Source organism: Bos mutus, chromosome 13 (assembly GCF_027580195.1).
Source record: "Bos mutus isolate GX-2022 chromosome 13, NWIPB_WYAK_1.1, whole genome shotgun sequence".
NCBI lineage: Eukaryota > Metazoa > Chordata > Mammalia > Artiodactyla > Bovidae > Bos > Bos mutus.
Genome location: NC_091629.1, coordinates 54349614 through 54373938, shown reverse-complemented (window position 1 = coordinate 54373938; position 24325 = coordinate 54349614). Strand labels below are relative to the sequence as shown.

General features: G+C 47.5%; 1 protein-coding gene across 5 annotated transcripts in view; it reads left to right on the top strand.

Annotated features, from left to right (window-relative positions):
• Positions 1-24325, top strand: part of CHD6 (chromodomain helicase DNA binding protein 6) — a 200705-nt gene that overhangs the window by 166796 nt on the left and 9584 nt on the right. For all 5 annotated transcript variants that reach the window (XM_070381751.1, XM_070381752.1, XM_070381754.1 and 2 more), the window contains 7 exons: positions 10499-10559; positions 11268-11484; positions 13153-13361; positions 14388-15971; positions 19739-19890; positions 20284-20490; positions 21602-22054. In XM_070381751.1, the coding sequence (XP_070237852.1) occupies positions 10499-10559; positions 11268-11484; positions 13153-13361; positions 14388-15971; positions 19739-19890; positions 20284-20490; positions 21602-22054 (2883 nt within the window). The remainder of the gene's footprint in view (positions 1-10498; positions 10560-11267; positions 11485-13152; positions 13362-14387; positions 15972-19738; positions 19891-20283; positions 20491-21601; positions 22055-24325) is intronic.

The following is a 24325-nucleotide window of genomic DNA, read 5'->3' as shown; positions in this document are numbered from 1 at the left end:
TTGTACTGTGTTTTCATTTTCATTCAGTACAATGTATTTAAAAATTTTTTCCCTTGAGACTTTTCCCTGGGCCCATAGATGATCAGATGTGTGTTATTTAATTTCTAAGCATTTGGAGGTTTTCCTATAATCTTTCTGTTGTTTATTTTTAGTTTGGCTCCAAATGTAATTACAGATTTATGTATTTCTCCTTTCAGCTTCTGTCAGTTTCTCTCACGTGTTTTGCAGCTCTGTTGTCTGGGGCATGCACATTTAGGGTATGCCTTCTTGGTGGGTTGACTCTGTTGTCAATATAGAATGCCCCTCCTTGTCTGATAGTTTTTTTTTGGGGGGGGGTGCTCTGAAGTATACTTTATCTAATATTAAGATAGCTATTGCTGGTTTCCTTTGACTAATTTGCATGATAGTCATGCAATTTGAAGAGTCAACTAATTTGACTATTTGCATGATAGTCACTTTTTCCGTCCTTTAGCTTTTAACCTGCCTATTTGAAATGAGTTTCCTGTAGACAGTGTTTAGTCAGGTTATATATTTTAAGGCACCTTGTTTTATAGTTGATATAGTCAGCCATTTACATGTAATGTTATTATTGATGCATTAAGGATTAAGTCTGACATTTTATTGTTTTCTCTGTATTTTGATTCTCTAGTTTCTTTCTCCTGCTTTCCTCTGGCTTACTGGAAAATTTTTTCTGATCCTTTTTTGACTTATCTATATTAGGTTTTTAAGCTTCTTAGTGGTTATTTTAGATATTTTACTGCATGTACATAATATATCACAGTCCACTGGTATCATTTTACCAGTTCAGGTGAAGTATAGAATCCTTACTGGAATTTATCCTTACTTCTAGTTTTTTCTCTTTATAATGGTCTTAAATATTTCTCCTACATACACTGAGAATAATGATAATGTAATTTTTGCTGCAACTATGAAATATAATTGAGAAAATTCAGAAGGATAAGGAACGTCTACTGTTTTTACCCATACATTTACTTACTGTGTTCTTTCTTCTTCCTGATGTTCCAAGATTTCTTCTTTCTATTGGGAGAAATTCCTTGAACCATTCTTTTAGGATAGGTCTGCTGGTGATGGTTCTCTTAGTTTTCCTTCATCTGGGGATATCTTGATATCCTCTTCATTCCTGAAGGATATTTTTACTGGATATAGGATTCTGGGTGGACAGTTTTCTTTCAGCTCTTGAAAATGTTGTCCCACCTCCTTCTGGCTTCCATGGTTTCTGAGGAGAAATCTTCTGTCACTTGAGTTGTTTTTAATTAGGTAAGGTCTCTTTTCTCTTTTGCTGCTTTCAAGGCTTTTCTCCTTATCTTTAGTTCTCACAAGTTTAACTCTGAATTTTGTATATGTGGATTCTTTGAGTTTATCCAATTTGGTGTTTTTTCAGCTTCTCAAATCTGAAGATTTGCCAAATCCATGTCCTTTGCCAAATTTGGGAAGTTTTCAGTCATTATTTCTTGGAACCCTTTCTTCTTCCTTCCGGAACTCTGATGACATGCGTGTCAAGTCTTCTGTTACAGCTCCACTGGTCCCTGAGGCCCTGTTTTAATTGTCTTTAATCTGTTCCTCTCTGGTGGTCACACTGGGCACTTCGTATGTTTCCCTCTTTGAGCTTGCTGATTCTTTCCTTTCTCCTCCCTCTGCGGTTGAGCCTATCCATTGTGTTTTTGTTCGGTTTGGTTACATCATTGTATTTTTCAAATCTAGAATTTCCCTTTGGTTCTTCTTTAAAGCTTTGTTTCTTTGCTGAGATCTTCTGGAATGTGTTCAGAATTCCTCATTGATGACTGCTTTAAATTTTTATGTTAGGTAATTCTTAAGATCTCTGTCATTTCAGCATTAGCATCTGTTGGCTACCTTTCTTCAGTTTGAGATCTTCCTGGTTCTTGGTATGATAAGTGATTTTTGACTGAAACCTGGACATTTGGGGTATTATATTATGAGACTTGGGATCTTATTTAAAACTTCTGTTGTGACTGACTGCTTCTAACACCTCTATTGCAGAGGAAGGAGGCAGGGGGAGGAGGGGGCTAGTGCACAGCGTGTACCGCCTTTTGACTGCCTGGCTGTAGTAGAAGTTAATGTTCCTAGTCAGCCCCCAAGGAGACCTGAGGGGAGAATGGAAGTTCAGCTCTCCATGTGGTCTTTGCTGATACCATGGGTGGTTGGGGACCTCATTGCCAGCTGTCAGGGATGAAAATCCAAGCTCCCTACTTGACTTTTTGACACCACCCAGCAGGGGAACCGGGTGCCCTGGTACAGCCTGGCGAAGGCAGAAGTCTAGAGTGCCCCCCAGCCTTTGCTGGCGTGGATGTGGTAAGCCACTGTCTGCTCTTGTGTCGTTGGGCTGGAGTGTAGCACGTCTCATCTCAACACTGAGTCCAGTCCTAGCCTGCCCTTTTCCTTGTCCTGGGCTAGAGAAAGCAGGCTTTTTTTGTCTGCACCCTTTTGTCATTTCCAGGTAGCCAGCTTCTTTACCTCCAAATCTAAGGCATATAAGGCAAAAAAGAAAACCCAAGGAACTCACTACTGTGTCATTCCACGGGTCCCAAAGTCCCTAGTTGGTCTACCTTCGCTTCACCTGTCAGCGTTTTCTTAGGTGTGTTTTATATATAGTGTCCAGGGGCTTTAGTTGTACTTAAAATGAGCAACAGGGAAATAATGCATCTTCCCAGAAGCAGAAATCTGTATTGCATGTTACAGATGAGCTTCTGGGACTTTGCAGAAGCAGACTGAAGCTTTATTAGAGCCCTAGCACTGTTCGACCACGTTTTCTCTGGCTTTGAGTGGAGAAACTAAACCTGTTAGGATTTGTGGATTTTGGGTACCGGAGGTTACTATAACCTTGTCCTCAACTGACTCTTACCGCATAATCTTTCTTCTCCTGATCACCAATCAAAAAATTTCAGTTCTCTTCTTTTAGTTCTAGTTGGAAGAATGGTATCTACTTTGGTTTCCATCAGTTCTGATTCCTATAACAGTAACAAAGACATCAGTTTCCCAAAGTAAAAAAAAAAAAATTTATTTTTTGAAGATGTGTTTCCGTATCTCCTCAAGATTTAAGAAGCAGAGGCTTGAAGCATATCACCCTCAGGCTTCAGACCGTGGCCCTGGCAGAAGGAAGCTGGCTGTGATCTTGACAATTAGAATCTGAGCTCTGCCAGTCAGTTCCCTAGCTTATACTGTGATTTCTTTTGTCTGGAACGTGGGAAGTGTTTTCCCACAGTGGTGTTTAGTCACTACATCACGTCTGCCTCTTCTGAGCCTCCATAGACTGTAGCCCACCAGGCTTCTCTGTCCATGGGATTGTTGAGGCAAGAATAGCAAGTGGGTTGCCATTTTCTCCTCCAGGAGATCTTCCTGACCCAGGGATCGAACTCATGTCTCCTAAAAGTCTCCTGCATTTTAGGCGGTAACTCAAGTATCAAAGAGATGAAAATAGTACCTTAAATTCTTCTGAATAGTACTGTCTCCAAAATACTGTTCCAACTTGTATCAGTTGATCGTCACCTCAGCCGTGTAAAGTAAGAGCTTCAGGTGTTAACTGCTCTCATTTGAAAGCTGAGGAGATTCACCGCCACCCCTCGCCCAGGAACGTAAAGGACTTTGCCAGATTCTCACAGATAGAAGAGTTCAGACTAGATAACTACATTAGACAGACTAGACAGTAGAATTCAGACTAGATGTTATGGCTTTTTTTTCCCTGATCAAGTATTCTTTTCATAGTCAAAAGAGTTGTTGTTGTTGCTCAGTCACGTCCGACTCTTGTGACCCCGTGGACTGCAGCACTCCAGGTTTCCCTGTTTTTCCCTGTCTCCCCGAGTTGGCTCAAATGTGTGTCCATTGATTCAGTGATGCCATCCAGCCATCTCATTTTCCGTCTCCCCCTTCTCCTCCTGCCCTCAGTCTTTCCCAGCCTCAGGGTCTTTTCCAGTGAGTCAGCTCTTCGCGCCAGGTGGCCAAAGTATTGGAGCATCAGTTTCAGCAACAGTTCTTCCAGTTGGTTCCGGGTTGATTTTTATTCTAGCTGCAGGTACACACCCCTTCTCCTAGCAACAGCCAGTGTGAAGAGCAGACCAGCTGCATTCCAGGCCCAGCTCTGAAGGCCACTCATAGTAAAGTTCATGTGTCTAACTCCTGGGGCTTGTCCTCACTCTGCAGTGCTCCCTACAGCAGGTGCTCTCTGTAAAAGGAGGGTGATGTTATGTGCCAAGTGACCTAGGAAAAAACTTCTACAGGGAAACTTAATGCCTAACATGGTCAGATCCTACTGTAAGAGAAGTTCGGTGAGGATCTGAACAATGACTCTATTCTTAGCTGAGAGTTTGAGGGGGTCTCTGAACTCAAATAGTGATGTTTGACTGTAGCTGGAGTACTTCCAGGCTTACCAAGCACGTTTCCCTTTCAGTTGCATGTTACTCTTATCCCCATTCTAGACGGGGAGAAGATCAAATAGTTTTAATGAGCTGCAAGAAAAGTCATACTAGCCAAGAGCAATGTCTCTCCGCTCACGTCTTTTTCTAAATCCTGCAGTCTTTCCGTTGTAAAATCCTTGAATTTTCTGTTAATGACATTTGATGTGTATCTACTTTGTACATGAAATTTATGAAGGTCATAGGATGCTTGATTTTTCCACAGATGAAAACTGCTGTGGGGTCTTTTTAACTGCCTTTCTGCATCGTGTTACCTCTACACAGAGAGCGCCTGTGTTCTCTTCCTCGTAAACTCCTGTGTCCTTCAATCTGAAGCTCAAAAGTTACCTCTTGGATGTCTTCCTCCTGCCTGATTTGGGTCTGGCAGGGGTGGTGACTCTTCCTGATTTTCCCACTGTGTTTAGGAGCACTTTCACACTGCATGTTGTTTTTGCTTAGTTGCTAAGTCGTGTCCAACTCTGCGATCCCGTGGACCATAGCCCGCCGGGCTCCTCTGTCCATAGCATTTCCCAGGCAAGAATACTAGAGTGGGTTGCCATATGCGTCTCCAGGGGATCTTCCTGACGCAGGGATCGAACCCGTGTCTCCTGCATTGACAGGCAGATTCCTTATGGCTGTGCTACCAGGGAAGAAGCCCTGTCACACTGCATGGCCAATATTTATTTATGTCTCTCATAACTGCCAGAACGTGAGCTCTAGAGGGATAAGGACTCCATCTTTTTGCACTGTTGGAATGCCTGAACTGAGCACAGTTCCTGACAAACAAATGTGGGAAGGCTACTTGTGGCCTCTGCATTGGCCCTGGGGTTTTGTGAGTGCTTAGAGGAAGTTCCCTGGGCCTGCAGGTCTGGGCTGCTACCACCCCTACCCACACCCCTACCCAGGCCAAAGAGGGGAGGCAGCCAGGCCTGGAGGAGCAGCCACAAGCACGGGGATCTACTGTTCTCGAATCTGGAAACAGCCCTGCACCCATGCGGAGCTAAGATGCTGTTAGAGAGTGACAATGCATTTGATTCAGCCGGGTGTGTCTCCACACACCCGAGGCCATACTTCACAGAGATTAGAGCTCCTCATCTGGGTTCAGGCCTTCCAGGTTTGAATTCCATCTTCACCACTTAATAACTGTTTATAGTATTCGATAAGATTATCAGCCTCCTATTCTGCAATTTCTGTCTGTCTAAAAAGGGTCATTTAGTCATTTTGAATGAATGAAACACACATATGAAGTACTCAGTGTGATATCTTACCCACTTACTTACCTGGGTCTCCATAGACTTTAGTTGTTACTGCTGTTGTTTTCCACTGTGTCATGAAGCCGTCCTTAGAGGACACATTTTAGTTGAATGAAAGACATGCTGGATGGTCCCCCAGCAGTTGGGTCCATGTGTGGGTTGCTCCTCAGTCCCAGCTGCCATGTGTCAGGCATTTGCCTTGTGCCAGCATTTAGTTAAACGGTTCACATCATCAACTTACCTGTGCCCCACAATCACCCTATAAAGTGCTATCATCTCTATTTTGCAAATGAAGAAATGAGCTTGACCACAATCACCCCATAAAGTACTATCGCCTCCATTTTGCAAACAAAGAAATAAGCTTGAGCAAGCTCGGAACAGCTTACCCAAAGTCAGAGAGCAGTAGACAATCAGATTCCAAACACAGGCGGGCTCAGGATGGAGAAACTGCAGTTTGGAACCAATCCATTTGCCTGCGCTTTGATGGTCTTACGGGGACCCTGTACTCTGAAATAATGGATTCACACTTCTTCCGAGATGAATATTTCTTTCAGGTTGATTCACAGAGGCAGAAACCAGGAAATGTTCATCCTCAGACTTCAGAGGCAGAACTTCACGTGTGCTTCCCTCAATCCCAGTAATAAACTGGTGATGTTGAATGTTACGGCGTCTTTTTCACTTTGGCTGCTGCTCATCCAGATCTTCTCCTTTCTGTCATTGCCAGAGAGGGGACCTACCATCAGGAGAGGGCAGGAGACAGAGAGGCACTTACCAGTCCCAGAAGCTTTCCTGACTTGAGAGGGTTTGCCTGAGGCCAACAGAAAGCATTAGGGAGACTGGAAAGGAAGCCTGCATGTCGTGTATGTCTGCTACCTGCTGCCTGGAGCTACCCATGTGGATTTGGGGTGTGGTGGGGCTCACACCAGCCACCTGTATGGCATAAGGAACACCCGACTAGAACCTGGCTAGAACATGTCTCAGTCTAGAAGTGTCTATAATTACAACTTTCAGCATTCAGAGGGTCTTCATAGATTACTGTCAGTTCATTTCAGTCACTTAGTCGCGTCCAACTCTTTGCAACCCCATGAACCACAGCACACCAGGCCTCCCTGTCCATCACCAACTCCCGGAGTCCACCCAAACCCATGTCCATCAAGTCGGTGATGCCATCCAACCATCTCATCGTTTGTCATCCCCTTCTCCTCCTGCCCTCAATCTTTCCCAGCATCAGGGTCTTTTCCAGTGAGTCAGCTCTTTGCATCAGGTGGCCAAAGTACTGGAGTTTCAGCTTCAATATCAGTCCCTCCAATGAACACCCAGGACTGATCTCCTTTAGGATAGACTGGTTGGATCTCCTTGCAGTCCAAGGGACTCTCAAGAGGCTTCTCCAACACCACAATTCAAAAGCATCAATTCTTTGGCGCTCAGCCTTCTTTATAGTCCAACTCTAACATCCATACATGACCACTGGAAAAACCATAGCCTTGACTAGACGGACCTTTGTTGGCAAAGTAATGTCTCTGCTTTTTTTTTTTTTTGTCTCTGCTTTTTAATATGCTGTCTAGCTTAGTCATAACTTTCCCTCCAAGGATCAAGCATCTTTTAATTTCATGGCTGCAGTTACCATCTGTGGTGATTTTGGAGCCCCCAAAAATAAAGTCTGACACTGTGTCCACTGTTTCCCCATCTATTTGCCATGAAGTGATGGGACCGGATGCCATGATCTTAGTTTTCTGAATGTTGAGCATTAAGCCAACTTTTTCACTTTTATCAAGAGGCTTTTTAGTTCTTCACTTTCTGCCATAAGGGTGGTGTCATCTGCATATCTGAGGTTATTGATATTTCTCCCGGCAATCTTGATTCCAGCTTGTGCTTCCTCCAGCCCAGCGTTTCTCATGATGTACTCTGCATAGAAGTTAAATAAGCAGGGTGACAATATTCAGCCTTGACGTACTCCTTTTCCTATTTGGAACTAATCTGTTGTTCCATGTCCAGTTCTACCTGTTGCTTTCTGACCTGCATATAGGTTTCTCAAGAGGCAGGTCAGGTGGTCTGGTATTCCCATCTCTTTCAGAATTTTCCACAGTTTATTGTGATCCACACAGTCAAAGGCTTTGGCATAGTCAATAAAGCAGAAATAGATGTTTTTCTGGAACTCTTGCTTTTTCGATGATCCAGTGGATGTTGGCAATTCGGTCTCTGGTTCCTCTGCCTTCTCGAAAATCAGCTTGAACATCTGGAAGTTCACGGTTCATGTATTGCTGAAGTCTGGCTTGGAGAGTTTTAAGCATTACTTTACCAGCGTATGAGATGAGTGCAGTTGTGCAGTAGTTTGAGCATTCTTTGGCATTGCCTTTCTTTGGGATTGAAATGAAAACTGACCTTTTCCAGTCCTGTGGCCACTGCTGAGTTTTCCAAATTTGCTGGCATATTGAGTGCAGCACTTTCACAGCATCATCTTGCAGGAGTTGAAATGGCTCAACTGGAATTCCATCTCCTCCACTAGCTTTGTTCATAGTGATGCTTCCTAAGGCCCACTTGATTTCACATTCTAGGATGTCTGGCTTTAGGTGAGTGATCACACCATCGTGATTATCTGGGTCATGAAGATCTTTTTTGTACAATTCTTCTGTGTATTCTTGCCGCCTCTTCTTAATATCTTCTGCTTCTGTTAGGTCCCTACTATTTCTGTCCTTTATTGAGCCCATCTTTGCAAGAAATGTTCCCTTGGTATCTTTAATTTTCTTGAAGAGATCTCTAGTCTTTCCCATTCTGTTGTTTGCCTCTGTTTCTTTGCATTGCTTGCTGAGGAAGGCTTTCTTATCTCTCCTTGCTTAGATACTGTGAGGATACTCAAAAATGTTCTCAGTGGCAGCAGAAGATGTAAGGCGTGGCTGATTGGGTTTTGCTTATAACTCCTAAAACAGTGGGAAAGGCTGTGATGATACATTTAAGTGACACTTCAGAATGGTGCAGTCGATCAGCCTGAGGCTTCCTCCCTTCACTGATGTCATATGGCCAAAGGAGAGAGATTAAACTAGTGTTTTCCAGCCCTAAATATGTTTCACTCTCTGAATCACATTTTCAGCCGGAACTCTTTTTTTGGACAGCTCAGTGGTTGCAGTGTAGGCCCTTCCCAGACTCCTGTGCTCAAAATCCAGCTCTGCCCTTCCGTATCCATGTGACCTTGGCAACTTACAGAACTTCCTAGAACTTGTTTTCTGCATCTGTAAAATGAGGATACTAATACTTTCTACCTGGGGAGGCAGTTCTGATGACTAAAGGAGAGAAGCCATGTAAAGGGTTTTGCACAGTGACACGTAGTTCTCGTTAACGTCAGCAATTATCGCTATGCCTGCTCCTCTGCCTTCTCAAGGTTTTCTCTTTCAGGTCCTTCCACAGTATTAAGGGCCCAGGAGAGAGATTTGGATTTTAAGTATCACCAGTTGTCGGTATCTGTCCATCCCTCCTGACCCAAGGTTACGGCTCTCCTGGGCTGTGGGTCCCAGTTTTCTGTAAAGGACCAGACAGTGAATATCTTAGGCCTGGGGCCAGGAGAGTCTTCCTCACATCTTCTTCTTTGCCTCTTTCTTCTCCTTTTCCTCCTTCCCCCTCCCTTCCTCCTCCTCCAGTGTAAACCCTGTTCTTAGCTCGAGGGCCACACAGAAACCATCGACAGGCTGTGGATTGCCAAACCTTCTTCTGATCTGGCCCTGTGCTCCCTCATGGCCGCAGTCATGAATCCTGGGGTGATTCTCACCTATCAGTCAGGTCTTTAGATGCTCGTCAGAAGCACAGTACATTAGGTGGGAAAAAATGGGTGAACCACGTAAAGGAGATTAAGTGGCGCAAACTTCTGTTTATAAAATAGTAAGTCGTGGGGGTGTGAATAGGGGGAACCTACCACATGGGGAACGTAGTCAGGAATATTGGAATAACTTTGTGTGATGACAGATACACCCACGGTGAGGATCATTTCGTAATGTATGAAGATATCAAATCGCTATGTTGTATACCTGAAACTAATATAATACTGGTAAGTCCACTTTACTTCAGTAAAAAAATAAATAAATTTTCGTGTTAAAAACGGAGTCTAGTTGAAAACTAGAGCTATCTCTTTGCCCTTCCCCAAACTCCCACGTGCCTTGTGTGTGAGGAGCCTTTGAAGTTCATTTCCTGAGACCAAGCACGCCTTTGGAGAGGAATCCATTAAAGCCAGCTTGACATATACTCTGACTTGGATAAGCTCTGTGCCTGTGATATCACTTGAGCTTCTGAGCCTCAGATCGTGATTTTAATTTTAAATTGCTGGAGTTTTGTGCCATCAGGTCTCCCGTCTGGAGCAGTCGTGTTTTAGGAAAATAGTGTCGATTGCTGTGAAGTACATGCAGCATAATGAACATGAGCGTGACACTTTCCCACAGCCCAAATCCAACGACACAGGCACATGCTTTACAAAATGACAGTATTAGATTGAGAGCGACGACGGTAAAGCAAATATTTAAGTTCACAATTAAAATAGTGCGTGTAAAACGTAGTTGCCAGGGGGAGCATGCCAGTTTGTCATTCTTCAAGCTCATTCTCTCTACAGGCAGAATCATTCCACACAGTTCCAGGGGGAAAACAATACTTATTTTAAATAAACTGCTTTCTGGCTCTTTGAAGACTGTGCCTAAGTTAAGCTTTATTCATCAGGGACCATCTTGATCTTTGAGAAGTTCCCAGGCAGGAGGTGTGGCCTGTGCACCTTTACTCCTGTACAGGGACTGGGTGTCTGAGCCGCAGTTTTGCTGATGACTTGACTTCATTTATCCCTAGGAGAGTTCCAGTGATGGAGGTGATGGCCTTTTTGCTGAAAAGAAGGATGACACCCGGGCAGGTGAGACTGTGTCCTTCTGAAGGCAAAGAGAAATAAGATCTCCATTTGTAGTTATCCTGGAGTTCACACGTAATTTTTTTAAAATGCTGTTTTTTTAAGGAGGCTGTTTTTAAAAGCCAATAAAGTTGACCTTCACCAAACTCTGCTGGAGTCGCACATGGAGCTTTAATGTGACTCCGGCCAGGTTCCTCTGCCTGGCAGTGAAATGAAAGTCAGGATGGATTCTGAGGATGAAAAGGAATCGTGGTTTCATTGATTTTTCTTTTTTTTTTTTTCTCTCTTTTGAGAAAAGTTAGAAGTATTTGGTTTGTCCTTTTGATTATTTTTCTGAATCCAGACTTAATGGAGGCTTTGGTGCTTAGAAAGCCCAGCCACACAAAAACCCATAGTTCTAGAGACGGCTTCAGTGGGTCCACCCACTCCGGTACCTTAGAGCAAGGCCCTTGAGTCCATTCTGCCCCCACAGACAGGCACACTTGTAGCTCAGAGAGAACAGAGCCCACCACACCCAAAGCTGTTTCTGAAGCACTATTGCAGCCCTTCCAGCTGTGCCTGGCTCCCAAGCTGTTAGATATCAGCTATTTCCATTAAGTTACAAAGTTTGCTTTAATTTTCTTTAAACAAAGAGGAACAGCCACCACCAAAAAACCCAGTCACCATAGCCTTAGTTCTGTCTATAAATACTAATATCCTCACTGATGTTTGAAGCCCAGGATGGCTCCGACCCAGACAAATCACCCTGGCCTGTTTCATCCGCACTCACTGCTCGTCTCCGACGCCTGGTCACCATTTACCAGCGCTGTAACCGCAAGGAGCTCTGCCGGCCTGAAGTCCTGGGACTAGGAAACCAGAGCTACTGGGTCCAGGAAGAGATGTTCCGGAGGTCCTCAGAGATGGAGCTCATCAACAAGGAAGCCCAAAAGAGGTAAAAGCCAGTGGTCAAGAGGGCATGCTGAGCTGCCCACTGGGTAAAGGTGACCAGGGAAACACTGATAGCTGGAGGGCAGATGTGTCTGATGTTCTTGTATGGAGTTAAGTTGTCTCTAGAGTCCATTAAATCCAACCCCAGTGGTGGTGTCATGCTGGCCCAGGAGTCCAGTGAGATCTAGGACACCCTCTCTTCACAATTCCCAGCCTTGCCTGAATAGGACCCCAGTCTCTGGGAATGTGATTTAAACATATCCATCAGGTCATATTCTTTTATCAGAAAAATGAATAGCGTGCATTGAAGTGGTCTTATTGTAGCCAGCAGTCTTTATCAAGCCTTTGAGAGCATTGACTACCATAAAATGCCAGCCCAGAAGGAAGGAAGGAAGTACTTGCCCATCTGAGAATTAAGTTAAAAATGGCAGCCGAAGGTCAGCACAGACGGGGATGAGGCCACAAGAACGGATGAGTGAAGCTCACGTTCTTTGAGTCAGTTCAGTCCAGTCACTCAGTTGTGTCTGACTCTTTGCGACCCCATGGACTGCAGCACACCAGGCTTCCCTGTCCATCACCCACTCCTGGAGTTTGCTCAAACACATGTCCATTGAGTCGGTGATGCCATCCAACCATCTCATCCTCTGTTGTCCATTTCTTCTCCTGCCTTCAGTCTTTCCCAGCATCAGAGTCTTTTCTAACGAGTTGGCTCTTCGCATCATGTGGACAATGTATTGAAGTTTCAGCTTCAGCATAAGTCCTTCCAATGAATATTCAGGACTGATTTCCTTTAGGATGCAGTCTTTATGTCTCCATCCTTTTACTGTAACGTCCAATGAATTGAAATACCACATAGTGAGTTCAATTACTTCTCTATACTCCTGGCTTTACGAAATTTGGTAATTCAGGGAGAAGAGTTCTCTCATCTGGCCCCAAAGAGAGAACCAGAGCCGCCTCCTCCCTTATTCTCACTCCTCCACTGACCCCTCACCCCACTCCTAGCTTGAGTCCCTCTGGGGGCAACAGGTACCATGCCCAAGAGCTCCTGGTAAAGACTGGTGGGAAATAATAATCCATTTCCCTTAAGTCGTTATTTTAGTCCTGCAGGGTTTAAAATCTAGAGAGCCTTTGTGTCCTAGAAAAGATCACCCATCTACTTTCATTAAGACCAGGAAGAAAGCCCATGTGAGATGAAAGTCAGGGAGGTGTGTGACCAAGGGAGACCCCACCTCACTCCAGACCAGCTTCTCCATCTGTAAAATGAAGGAAGTGAAGTTAATGGTCCAAAAGATTCCTCCAGGATTATATGATTATAATAGAATCCTCCAGGATTCCATGATTCTCTGTTGTCATGGGCAGAATATTTAAGCCTACAGAGTATTTTTATATTAAAATCTTTATCTCCCACAAGAGGAAATGAACTGGGTAATTTCTGAAACTTGGTATCTCTTGATCAAGCACGCACACATAATTTGCAGGCGGTGGTAGGCTGATGGCCTGTTTTTGTTATAAGTGACTCCTCCCAACTTAATAAAATAGACACGCTGTGCCTGCTCTGTGAACCTTACAGACTCTCCAACTAGGCACTCAGTAAGTAGTTGTTTTAAGCTCTTTTCAACAACAAAAGCAAAAAGGGAAAACTGCTCCCTCTCCTTTCTGATTCTGTCTCTAGGTGGACAAGGAGGGAGCAAGCCGACTTCTACAGAACAGTGTCTTCCTTTGGTGTCGTTTATGATCAAGAGAAGAAAACCTTTGACTGGACACAGTTTCGCGTCATTTCCCGTCTGGACAAGAAGTCGGACGAGAGCCTGGAACACTATTTCTATAGCTTCGTGTCCATGTGCCGCAGTGTCTGTCGTCTGCCAGCCTGGAAGGATGGTGGTGAGGATGCTCTGTCACTTTGTCACTTTGTCCCAGGGGGACAAAGAGGGTAAAAGCTTATTTTCAGGGTATAGAGTTGTTTTAGTCATAGCTATAGACATGAAGACTTATGTGGAGAATTCAGATAAAGTGGGTTTTCCCAAACCCACAAACTTCTAGTTGAGCCCACCCTCATAAAATAAAATCTCTCTCCCAAAATGATGTAACTCCACTAAAAATTGAAATTCAGATTAAAATGCCACAGAAATGTTTTCTTTTTTCAGCCTCATAGAGATTTAGCCTGCTGTGAGCTCTGCACTTTGCTTAGACTAAATCTTAAATGTTTTCTCATGTGTTGACTTGTAGCCACGGAAAATATGGGACTGTCATTTAAACTTCCTGTGCTCCAGTAGAGGCCCCTTCTGAGAAATTTCTTCCCGGTGGGAATTTGCGCCAGCTTTCCCCCTGGCCTCTCTTCAGTCTCGCTATAATGGATTCACTCACTCTGGACCATAGTACTACATTCTAGAAAAGCGGAAACAAACGTCGAGCCTAATCAGCATGGGTTCTGGACTGACGGCAGCATGTTCAGGCAGTTTTCAGTAAAACCAGGGAGCTGCACAGACTGAATCTCACAGTCACACCGACAGGACCTAGACTGGCGTTCTGGTTCGGACACCTGGAGCAAGTCGGCCTGTCTGCCTCTTTCCTCGTCCTCACACAAGCATGATGGTGTAGCTAGGGGTTCTGTGAGATCTGAACAGCATCCATAAAGTATCTAGTGAGGAGGCACTCAGCACACGCTTACCGATCAGGAATGATATTTCCAGAACTGGAGTGTTCATGCTCTCCTTTTACCCTCAGTGGGTCTGTCCAGGTGTCATAAATCTCTCCCTCCTGCTTCAGCGTTCATCTTTGAGGGGCCACTAAGGCCCTGCCTTGCCAAGGGCCAGGTGGTCAAACTGTAAGATCAAGGATGCAGGGACTCAGGGGGCAGGGGTATCGAGGACCTCCCCTTAAGTGACGGCTCTGTGTTTTCCCTTGCAGGCCCCCCGGATCCCAGCATCTACGTGGAACCCATCACTGAAGAGCGGGCCGCGAGAACGCTGTACCGCATCGAGCTGTTGCGGAAGGTGCGGGAGCAGGTGCTCACGTGTCCTCAGCTGCACGAGCGCCTGCAGCTCTGCAGGCCCAGCCTGTACCTGCCCGTCTGGTGGGAGTGTGGGAAGCACGACCGCGACCTGCTGATCGGCACCGCCAAGCACGGCCTGAACCGCACCGACTACTACGTCATGACCGACCCCCAGCTGTCCTTCCTGGATGCCTACAGGAACTACGCCCAGCACAAAAGACCCGACCCCCAGGCCCCAGAGAGTCTCTGTTGCCTCTACCAGACCAACTCCAAACTGTATGAGTCTCTGGCCTATACGCACATGAGCCGGACTTCCGAGTCCCTTGAAAACGAACCCGAGAACCTCATGAAAATCGAAGCTGGAGACGATCACCTTGGTCCGCCCAGGGGCAGCTTATCTGACATGACCTGTGAAAGCTTCATCTCTAAAACTCAAGATGTCCTTTCCCTTACCCATGACGAGAGTCTGCTGCCTGGGTCCTTGGAGACCATGATGTACGGGAAGAAGGCACTAAGCCAGGAGCCAGGCCCTTTTCAGGGCAGCACGGGTGCCAGTACTGAGTCCAGGCAAGACACCGCGGCCATCTCCGCAGGCAGAGACGGAAACTGCCAGCCCCGGGGCCACGAGGCAAAAATAACCTCAGACCCCTCTTTTATGGAAACTTTAGAAGCAGGAGTAGCTCAGATGAACATTAAAAATGAGAAACACCTGTTGATATCTCTTTCAAAGGAAGGGGAACTCGGCTGCAGCGAGGCAGGGCCAAGACCTGAGAGAATCGGGCAGCTGGACCCCAACTGCTTTGCCTCCCCTTCCTTGGACCCAGGGAATGAGAGCGGGTTCGTTGACATGTGCAACCTGAGTGTCTGTGACTCCAGAAGAAACGTGTCATCAGACCAGCAGCTAATCGACTTACTAGAAAGCAAAAGCTTAGAAAGCAAATTGGTTTTGGGTCCGAACCACAGCGACGAGGAGGACGACGAGGACGAAAACGAGGAGGAAAGTCTCGAGCTGGCCGCAGGCAGGCGGGAAAGGCTGGCAGCGTCGCCTCTCAGCGAGCCCACCACCCGCATGGCAGGGGAGCAGAGCCTGGCCGGCTTCCTCACGGAGGAAGCCAAGAAAGGGAGCACGGAGGCCAGAAGCCAGCCTCCTGGACCACAGGGCCCTTTCCTTCCCACAGCCTGTCAGTGTCACTGCAAACACGTAGAGAGGTGGGCACGCGGCCTCGAGAAGGACGAGTTTGAAGTGGAGAAACCCCAGGCTTACCCCCTAGACCCCTTCACAAGCAAAGCCAGTAATGTCACAGTGAGGGGCGAGCCCACTGCTGTCCCACCTGAGCTGCTCCAGGTGAAGCAGGAACTGCTGAAGGAACCCTGGAAAGAGAGCACAGAAGGGAACCAAGGTCTCCCTCCGTATCCTGAAGGGAGTGAGCTCAAGCCGGAAGACATGGATTATGAGAGTAAAGAGGAGTTCGATAAAGACGGGAACTGCCAGAGTCAAGGTACCGTGTGTGGGACCTTGTGTCCTGGATGAGCCAGTTCTCCCAGGCCGGGGAGGGCGAGTGCACAGGGGCTGGTGAGAATTCTACCACTTCTGAAACCGACCTCTTACACCCACCGCGTGTTTAAACGCAAAGGCTACAGGGCTTATTCTGAAAATGAGCAGAGGAGCTTACTTTTGATCATTCCAGAAAGATGAGGATGACTGTTGCACCTTGGCTGCAGCAGCTGCATGGTCTGGGCAGGGGCTGTGTGCCGGTATCCATGAGATGCCATATAGGACGTTGAGGGGAAAGAATTTGTTCTTCCACCAGGTAGGGTGCTGAAACTGGGTAAAGGAGAACAGCCAGGGAATGCCAGGAACCTGAAGTTTAACAGAAATGCAGGTCAGTTTTCAGGAACTCCACAAAAATAATTGTGATCTTTAGGAAGGTTGGGTTTCCCCAATAGCTCAGCTGGTAAAGAATCTGCCTGCAATGCAGGAGACCCCATTTTGATTCCTGGGTCAGGAAGATCCCCTGGAGAAGGGATAGGCTACCCATTCCAGTATTCTTGGGCTTCCCTGGTGGCTCAGCTCAGTAAAGAATCTGCCTGCAATGCGGGAGACCTGGGTTCCATCCCTGGGAAGATCCCCTGGAGAAGGGACAGGCTACCCACTCCAGTATTCTGGCCTGGAAAATTCCATGGACTGTATAGTTGGGCTTCCCTGGTGGCTCAGAAGGTAAAGAATCTGCCTGCGGTGCAGGAGACCTGGGATCAATTCCTAGGTCAGGAAGATCCCCTGGAGAAAGAAAAAGCAACCCACTCCAGTATTCTTACCTGGAGAATTCCACGGACAGAGGAGCTTGGCAGGCTACAGCCCATCCCAAAAGTCAGACACAACTGAGTAACTAACACTTAGTAAGGTTAACAGAGATCCTGCCTTTTATTTCCTTAATTGTCAAAACCCTGTGTTGTAATGTCAGTGCATTGTATTGAGAGTCCTTTGAGTAACTCAACAGAAATAAGAATAACCAAATTAGGGAACTTCCCTGGTGGCCCAGTGGCCGAGACTCCATGCTGTAGATGCAGGGGAGTCTGGTTCAATCCCTGGTGAGGGAACTAGATCCCACATGCTGCAACTAAAGATCTTGCATATCACAGCTAAGACCCAATGCAGCCAAATAAATAAGTAGATTTTAAGTAAAAAAAAAAAAAAAAACCAAATTACACGCAACTCGACAAAAATGCAAATAGGTCTGAACTTTTTAAATAGGGAAATCTTAGGTAAGGAAAGGATTTGAAAATGTTAAAAATCTAGGTGACCTGAGATTTGCATATGTTTTACGAGGATATGAATACACTGATTAGAGATCCTGAGCAACAACAAACGGTTTTTAACTTTTTCACTGTTGTTTTTATGTCCTCAAACCCAAGAGGGCATATTAGGGTGAACAAAAAGTAGTTCTTATTTATCCTCGTCAGAAAAAAAAAGTAACAAAGAACACCCTGTTGGTGGCTGGTCTGGTGCCAGGGCCCGTGTATTACACAGGGATTCAGGTGGGCCGGCCCCTCCCGCACAGGACAGTGACTTCCAAAGCTGAGGTTCCTCAGGCCACACAGCCAGAGGCGAGCAGTGGGCGTGCAAAGCTTCATCTGTATTTTACAAGCGCACGCCTGCCCCCCGTCACTCGCGTTAAGATCCTCCACCCCTCCCAACCGCCAAGAAATTGGCTTCCATGAAACTGGTCCCCAGGGCTAAAAATGTTAGGGACCGCTGCTCTAAAGTGGGAAAGAGAGAGGAACCCTGCTCTGCTCCCTGGGTTGTCCGACTTCCTTTTTATTTCCGAGCTCCCACCTTTGGCTTCTGCCTTGTGATTGCTGACTCTCTTGGGAAGAGTTCTGAACCCAAGTTAAAGTGCGTCCGCCAGCCAGGCTGAGGCCAGAGATGCTGGAGCAGAAGGAGCGGCACCACCCCGTGTGGCCTCAGCCACCCTGGGAGGAGCCAGCCCCGACCTGCCCACCCTCCTCGCCACAGGCCATAAAGGGTCCCTGCCACACACGGGGTTATATGTACACCTTGCTCTTTGAACTCTGTCGTGGGGGAAATCACCACCTACTCAGTCCTGGGAACACAGGCAGTCCAGCAAGGATGGGTTAGGGAAGAGGTGCTTGGTCCTCTCCTGGCTGTGGGGCTGGGCTGTGCTGGACTAGGAGGCAGCAGTGAACTTGAAGAGCTCTGGTGAGCTACTCACACGCTCAGCGGTGGGGAGTCCCTTGCACCAGTGCTTTTAAAGGGGCTTTGGCAGACCCCAAAAGGGTTCCTCCGAACCTGGGGTGTGGGCTCGGCAGGGCCGAGAGGGCCCTGCCTGTCTTTCAGACTGCAACTCTGGGGCCGAAGAAGCAGTCTCTGGCTGAGCTGGACCAGCCCCTTCTCTCCTAACTCCTTCTCATACGGCGTTGTGTTTTCTCAAAACTTAAATTCACCTTCTGTGCTTAAAACCTGGCAGGGATGTGCCCCCATTGGATCTAGAATTGTTTGGATTTTCTGTCCCTGCCCGGCCCACAGAGCTCAGCATGATGGTAGTGGTCCTGCCCCCACCTCCACCACCACCCCGCCATCTCTGTATATACTTGCCCACCCCCCACCTTGTTCCTCAGCAGGTCGAGCGCACCCTTCCCCGCCGCTGCCTCTTCCTGGGTGGTCTCTCCTCTGAGAGGCCCCCTCTACCAGCCCTCCCTTCTACCAGCAGATTTTTTCCTTCCTCTTCCTATCAGGGCACCTTGTTTCTTTCCCTTTATGGTCCTCACCATGGTTTATAATTGAAACTGTTCGTTTATCATTAGTGTGTTTTTCCCGGCTGCCTTTCCCTCAAGGAGCTCTTAAGAGCCTAGAAGACCAGAGCCACCACACTGTCCTGTTTTTATCCTTGAATCCCCTGGCCTGGTGAGACCCTGCTCCTGGGGAGGGGTCCCTGTGGCCCCCTGGGGGACTTGACACACAGTCAGCAGTGAGACCTCCACGCTGCAGAGGGTGGACGCTCCCTGTCGTCTCACCGAGGAAGGGGCCCACAGCTTTTCCCAGTTCGCCCCCCGTCAGCACTGTGAAGCGGATGATGGTTGAAGATCCATTTCACAGCTGATAATAAGCGTTCACCACTGAAGACTGAAGGAATGAGTCGCGTTTCCATTTCTGTCAGTGATGTTGACTGATGGTGTCTTTGCATCATTTTTTAGCTTAAATCAGGTCTGTTTACCTTCGTTGTAAGTTTCAGGACTCTTCCTCCCTCCTCGTTAATCTCAGCCTCTTGCCATGTTTATTTCCCACACTGTCCCTGCCTCTGTATCAAAGCACAGTGTTCACTTCCCTCTCGCCTGCTGTACCAAGTGGGGAAGCCTTTGCCGTCATCCAGTGCTGTTGTTTGGTTACCAGCGCAGACTCTTATCAGATGACTTGCTTGGATAGCCTTAGGGCAGGATGTGGCTTTAGGGCTTAACTGATGGAGTGCTTCTGGAAATAGAAGACATGGTAATTAATCAGTTTAAAATAAATAAGCACACAATAGGCCAGTGTTTTAAGAAGTTGAGGGACTTCCCCAGCAGTCCAGTGGTTAAGACTCCATCCTTCCAGTTCAGGGGCTGGGCATGGGTCCAACCCCTGGTTGGGAAACATAGGTCCCCTGTCCAGTGCGGCCAAAAAAAAAAAAAAGCTCAGGTGTCCTCATCTTTCAGATCACTCCAGTCTTCCAACTTCCTGTCTCATTTTTTTTTTTTAAACCTCTCTTCCCAGATTATCCAGGGAAGTACTCTGAGGAGGAGAGCAAGAGCTCGACCTCGGGCATCACGGGAGACCTCGGGGACGACCTGCAAGAGGCGCGGGCTCCCACCATTGCTCAGCTGCTCCAGGAGAAAACGCTGTATTCATTCTCCGAGTGGCCGAAGGTACCTCCCGGAGCTTGCATGCTCCACCCAGAGCATCCTCAGCTTTTGAATCCTTTACATTAAACCTTTTAGAATCTTTCTGAATCACCAACTCAGACAAATGTTTAATATCTTTAAAAGATGTTAGTTACATGACTTTAATGGTATCAGAACCATAACTAGACCATAAGACCAAAGCGTTCAGCGCATCTTTGTATTTACGGTACTGTGTCTTTTCATCTTCATTGTCCAGACTACACCGTTTCTTTTAAGACTCGAAAAGTGAGTTCCTTTGTGTGTGCCCTCTTCTAATCAACTCCTTCTGGTTAGAAAATGTGCAGCTTGATTTCAAGGGACTTTGTAAACTTGGATAACTTAGTACTTCCTCCTAAGGGCTTGCATGCTTTTTTATAGGATCGCGTGATAATCAGCCGCCTAGATAACATCTGTCACGTGGTGTTAAAGGGGAAGTGGCCCTCCAGCCAGCAGCACGAGCCCTCGGGCACGCTGCCAACCCCCGTGCTAACCAGCAGCACTGGTCCCCGAGGCGGCATCTCAGAGCCGGAGGCATCAGAGCACAGCTCCAGCAGTGGCGCAGCGTGGGTGGCCCAGATGCAGAAGGTGAGGCCCTAAGAACGCTGTGTCTGACCTTGAAAAAAAGGAGGAGGGCCCTTGGCACTCTTTGATCGAGCGATTCGTTCGAGTCTTGGGGCAGGAAAGTGTGTGATGAAAGTGGGTTTGCAGCTCTGTGGCAGTGGTGTGCTAGTTTGTGGGAGATGGGGTGGGAAGCTGGCATACGTCTGAGGTGTGGAGGCAGATGGGCACTTGAAGACAAGGTGAGTTCCCAACCAGCTTAGTGGCAGGAGTGGATCCAAAGAAATGGAGGGAGTTGGTGGGCATGGCTTGATGACAGATGACTAGAGGAAAGGGAGGGGTGAATACTTAAGGACTGGGAACAGTAGCAGCCAATAGAAATGAGGGAAGCAGACACTTCCCTGGTGGTCCAGCAGCTAAGAATCTGCCTTCTAAAGCAGAGGATTCGGGTTTGATCCCTCACTGGGGCATTAAGATCCCACATACTGCGGAGCAACTAAGCCCATGTGCCATGCTGGAGACCCCACGCACCACAAAAAAAGATCCTGAGAGCCGCAGCTAAGACCCAACACAGCCAAATAAATATATAAGTTTTTAAAATATTTTTTAAAAAGAAATGAGGGAAGTCAACAGAGGAGTTTTATTTGAGGTTTGTAAATGCAAATGAAAACTCGAGGGCTCAAGTTTAAGGTCGGTGGTTAGCACACTAGCTCTTAGCTGCACGTTGGACTCCACTGGGGACCTTGAGAAGCTCCAGGTTCTGGTTGGATTGGTCCAGGGTGTGAACTTGGTATTGGCTTTTTTTTTTCTCTTTAACTTCCTAGTTGATTCTGATGTACAGCTAAGGTAGAGATCCCTAAACTATGATCTTGGCAATTGCAAGTATAGTTCATGGACTAGGAGCTTTCGCAACACCTGGGAACTTGTTAGAAATGCAGAATCCCAGGCCCACTGAAGTGGAATCTGCATTTTAACAAGCTATCCAGGTGAGTAGGTACTGAAATTTGAGAAGGCTTGAGTTAAAAGAAGTTCCAAGGAGGCGATTACTAGCCCCCAGGAAATCAGGGCCAAGACAGAGCCAGCATTGAGCCACAGAGGTGGCATTCAAACCTCTCTTGCCACATCTGTGTGTTTGCAGGAGAGCTTCTTGGCTCCGGTTTTCACAAAGGATGAACAGAAGCACAGGCATCCTTACGAGTTCGAGGTAGAGAGGGATGCGAAGACCCGGAGCCTGGAGCAGTTCTCGGCCTCCCACGGGCACCCCCCCATCGTCCTCAATGGCTGGCATGGAGAGTCAGCCATAGATCTCTCCTGCCCATCGGAGGGGTCCCCAGGGGCCACGTCCCCTTTCCCAGTGAGCGCCAGCACCCCCAAGATCGGGGCTATTGGTTCACTGCAAGGAGCCCTTGGCATGGACTTGTCGGGGATCCTGCAAGCTGGCCTGATCCACCCAGTGACCGGACAGATTGTCAACGGAAGCCTCAGGAGAGATGACGCTGCCTCCAGGAGGCGGAGAGGAAGGCGGAAACATGTCGACGGCGGGGTGGACCTCATCTTCCTGAAGGAGCAGACCCTGCAGGCGGGCATCTTGGTGGGTATTTGAGGCCATGAAGTACAGATTTGACCTCTGTACACTGAGCTGCAGACCCTTCTTCCTCAGACACAATTTTTGATTTATGGATCTTTGTTGGAGAAGGAAATGGCAACCCACTCCAGTATTCTTGCCTGGAAAATCCCAGGGACAGAGGAGCCTGATGGGCTGCCGTCTATGGGGTCACACAGAGTTGGACACGACTGAAGCGACTCAGCAGCAGCAGCAGTCCCTATTTCAGTTGTCCGGCTTGAAACAACTCTTGTCATCAGTCGTCCTCAGTCTTTTCTAGAAATAGATTAGTCCATTGAGGGCCTTTAACCTGCCTGCATCCTGGAGACATGAGCCAGGAGGTCTCACCATGTCACAGAGAAACAGCCCAGCCTCCAGGGCCTTGGAGCCCCTGGGGATCAAACGAGTGAAGCAGTAGGGCTGGGTCTGCAGCATCAGCGGGCTTTCCAGGAGCAGGGACTTGGGGGTCAGGAGGTCCTGAACATCAGTCCTGGCTCAGCTGCTGCTTGACCTGCTGGGCGACCTTGGGCTCATCATCGAGCCCTGCTCTACACCTATGTAAACTGGGGGCCGTAGCTTCTGCCACCGAGGGTCACTGAGGCTTTGCTGAGGTTACAGTAAGGTGCTCTCAGCCCAGAAATCCTTGTCAGAAACGGAAAAGGGCAGACCCTGCACACGTGCCCGAGATCTCCTCTGACTCCACTTACTGTGTCAGAGACCACCGACTTCTCTCTTTGCGTTTTTATTTTTCCCATTTATTGAATTTCAGGCTGCAAAACAGGAACCAACATTTTTTGCTTTCTTAACTACTTTAAAAGGAATAATAGTGACGAGTATTGAGTGCCTCTGGCAGGCACTGCGTTGAGGGTTTTACGTGATTGCCCTGTATGATGTTCACAGCAACACTCTGAAGGTGTGGTTACTGCTCCCGTTTTGGAAATGAGCAAACTGAGACTTACAAGCGTTAAATGATTTGCCCAAGATTATCCAGGTAGTCGGAGAAGGCAATGACAACCCACTCCAGTACTCTTGCCTGGAAAATCCCATGGATGGAGGAGCCTGGTAGGCTGCAGTCCATGGGGTCACTAGGAGTCGGACACGACTGAGCGGCTTCACTTTCACTTTTCACTCTCATGCATTGGAGAAGGAAATGGCAACCCACTCCAGTATTCTTGCCTGGAGAATCCCAGGGACAGAGGAGCCTAGTGGGCTGCCGTCTATGGGGTCGCACAGAGTCGGACACGACTGAAGCAACTTAGCAGCAGCAGCATCCAGGTAGTAAATGGCAAACCAGGGAACTAAGCCAGCGGCGTGGTCCTCTGCAGCCGGGGAGCTCTGCTGTGCTGTTTGGTGGATGTCTCCCTCTTTGATTTTCTATGTAATGTGAGAAGCTGAAATGGCAGATTCTTTCCCTTCCCAGTTCTTCAATGCCTTCAAGAAGGTTGTCTGGTTTTTCAGTGACGCAAAGCTGTAGTTTTCCTGTCATGATCATAGAATTCCAGTGGAGTAAGTGAAATATTTTTTTCTTGGCTTCAGAGCGTTTTGAAGATCTTATCACACAGACATTTAGCACTGATATATGTTATTCAGTTCAGTTGCTCAGTCGTGTCCGACTCTTTGTGACCCCATGACTCACAGCACGCCAGGCCTCCCTGTCCATCACCAACTCCCAGAGTTTACCCAGACTCATGTCCATCAAGTTGGCGATGCCATCCAGCCATCTCATCCTCTGTCGTCCCCTTTTCCTCCTGCCCCCAATCCCTCCCAGCATCAGGGTCTTTTCCAGTGAGTCAGCTCTTCGCATGAGGTGGCCAAAGTATTGGAGTTTTAGCTTCAGCATCAGTCCTTGCAGTGAACACCCAGGACTGATCTCCTTTAGGATGGATTAGTTGGAACTCCTTGCAGTCCAAGGGACTCTCAAGAGTCTTCTCCAACACCACAGTTGTAGACCCCATACGGGCACTGGGGACACAGGGCCGAGTATATATACAGCTGGAGAACCAGGTGGGTTGATTGCAGGGTGGCACTCTCTGTTACGTGAAAACCTGTGACAAGTGCCATGGGGGAGCAAAGTGCGGTGGCCAGTGTCACGGGCACAGTCCATGCTAGTGACAGAGATGGAAGGAGGGAGCCTGAGCAGGTAGGATGGCACAGAGGTCACCGCGGAGACAGGGGAGGAGAGCAGTTGGCTAGAGGGGTCTCCCGCCACGTCAGGAGCTCGTGGCAGGGATCGGCGGTCAGGCATGGGCGGTCCTGTTC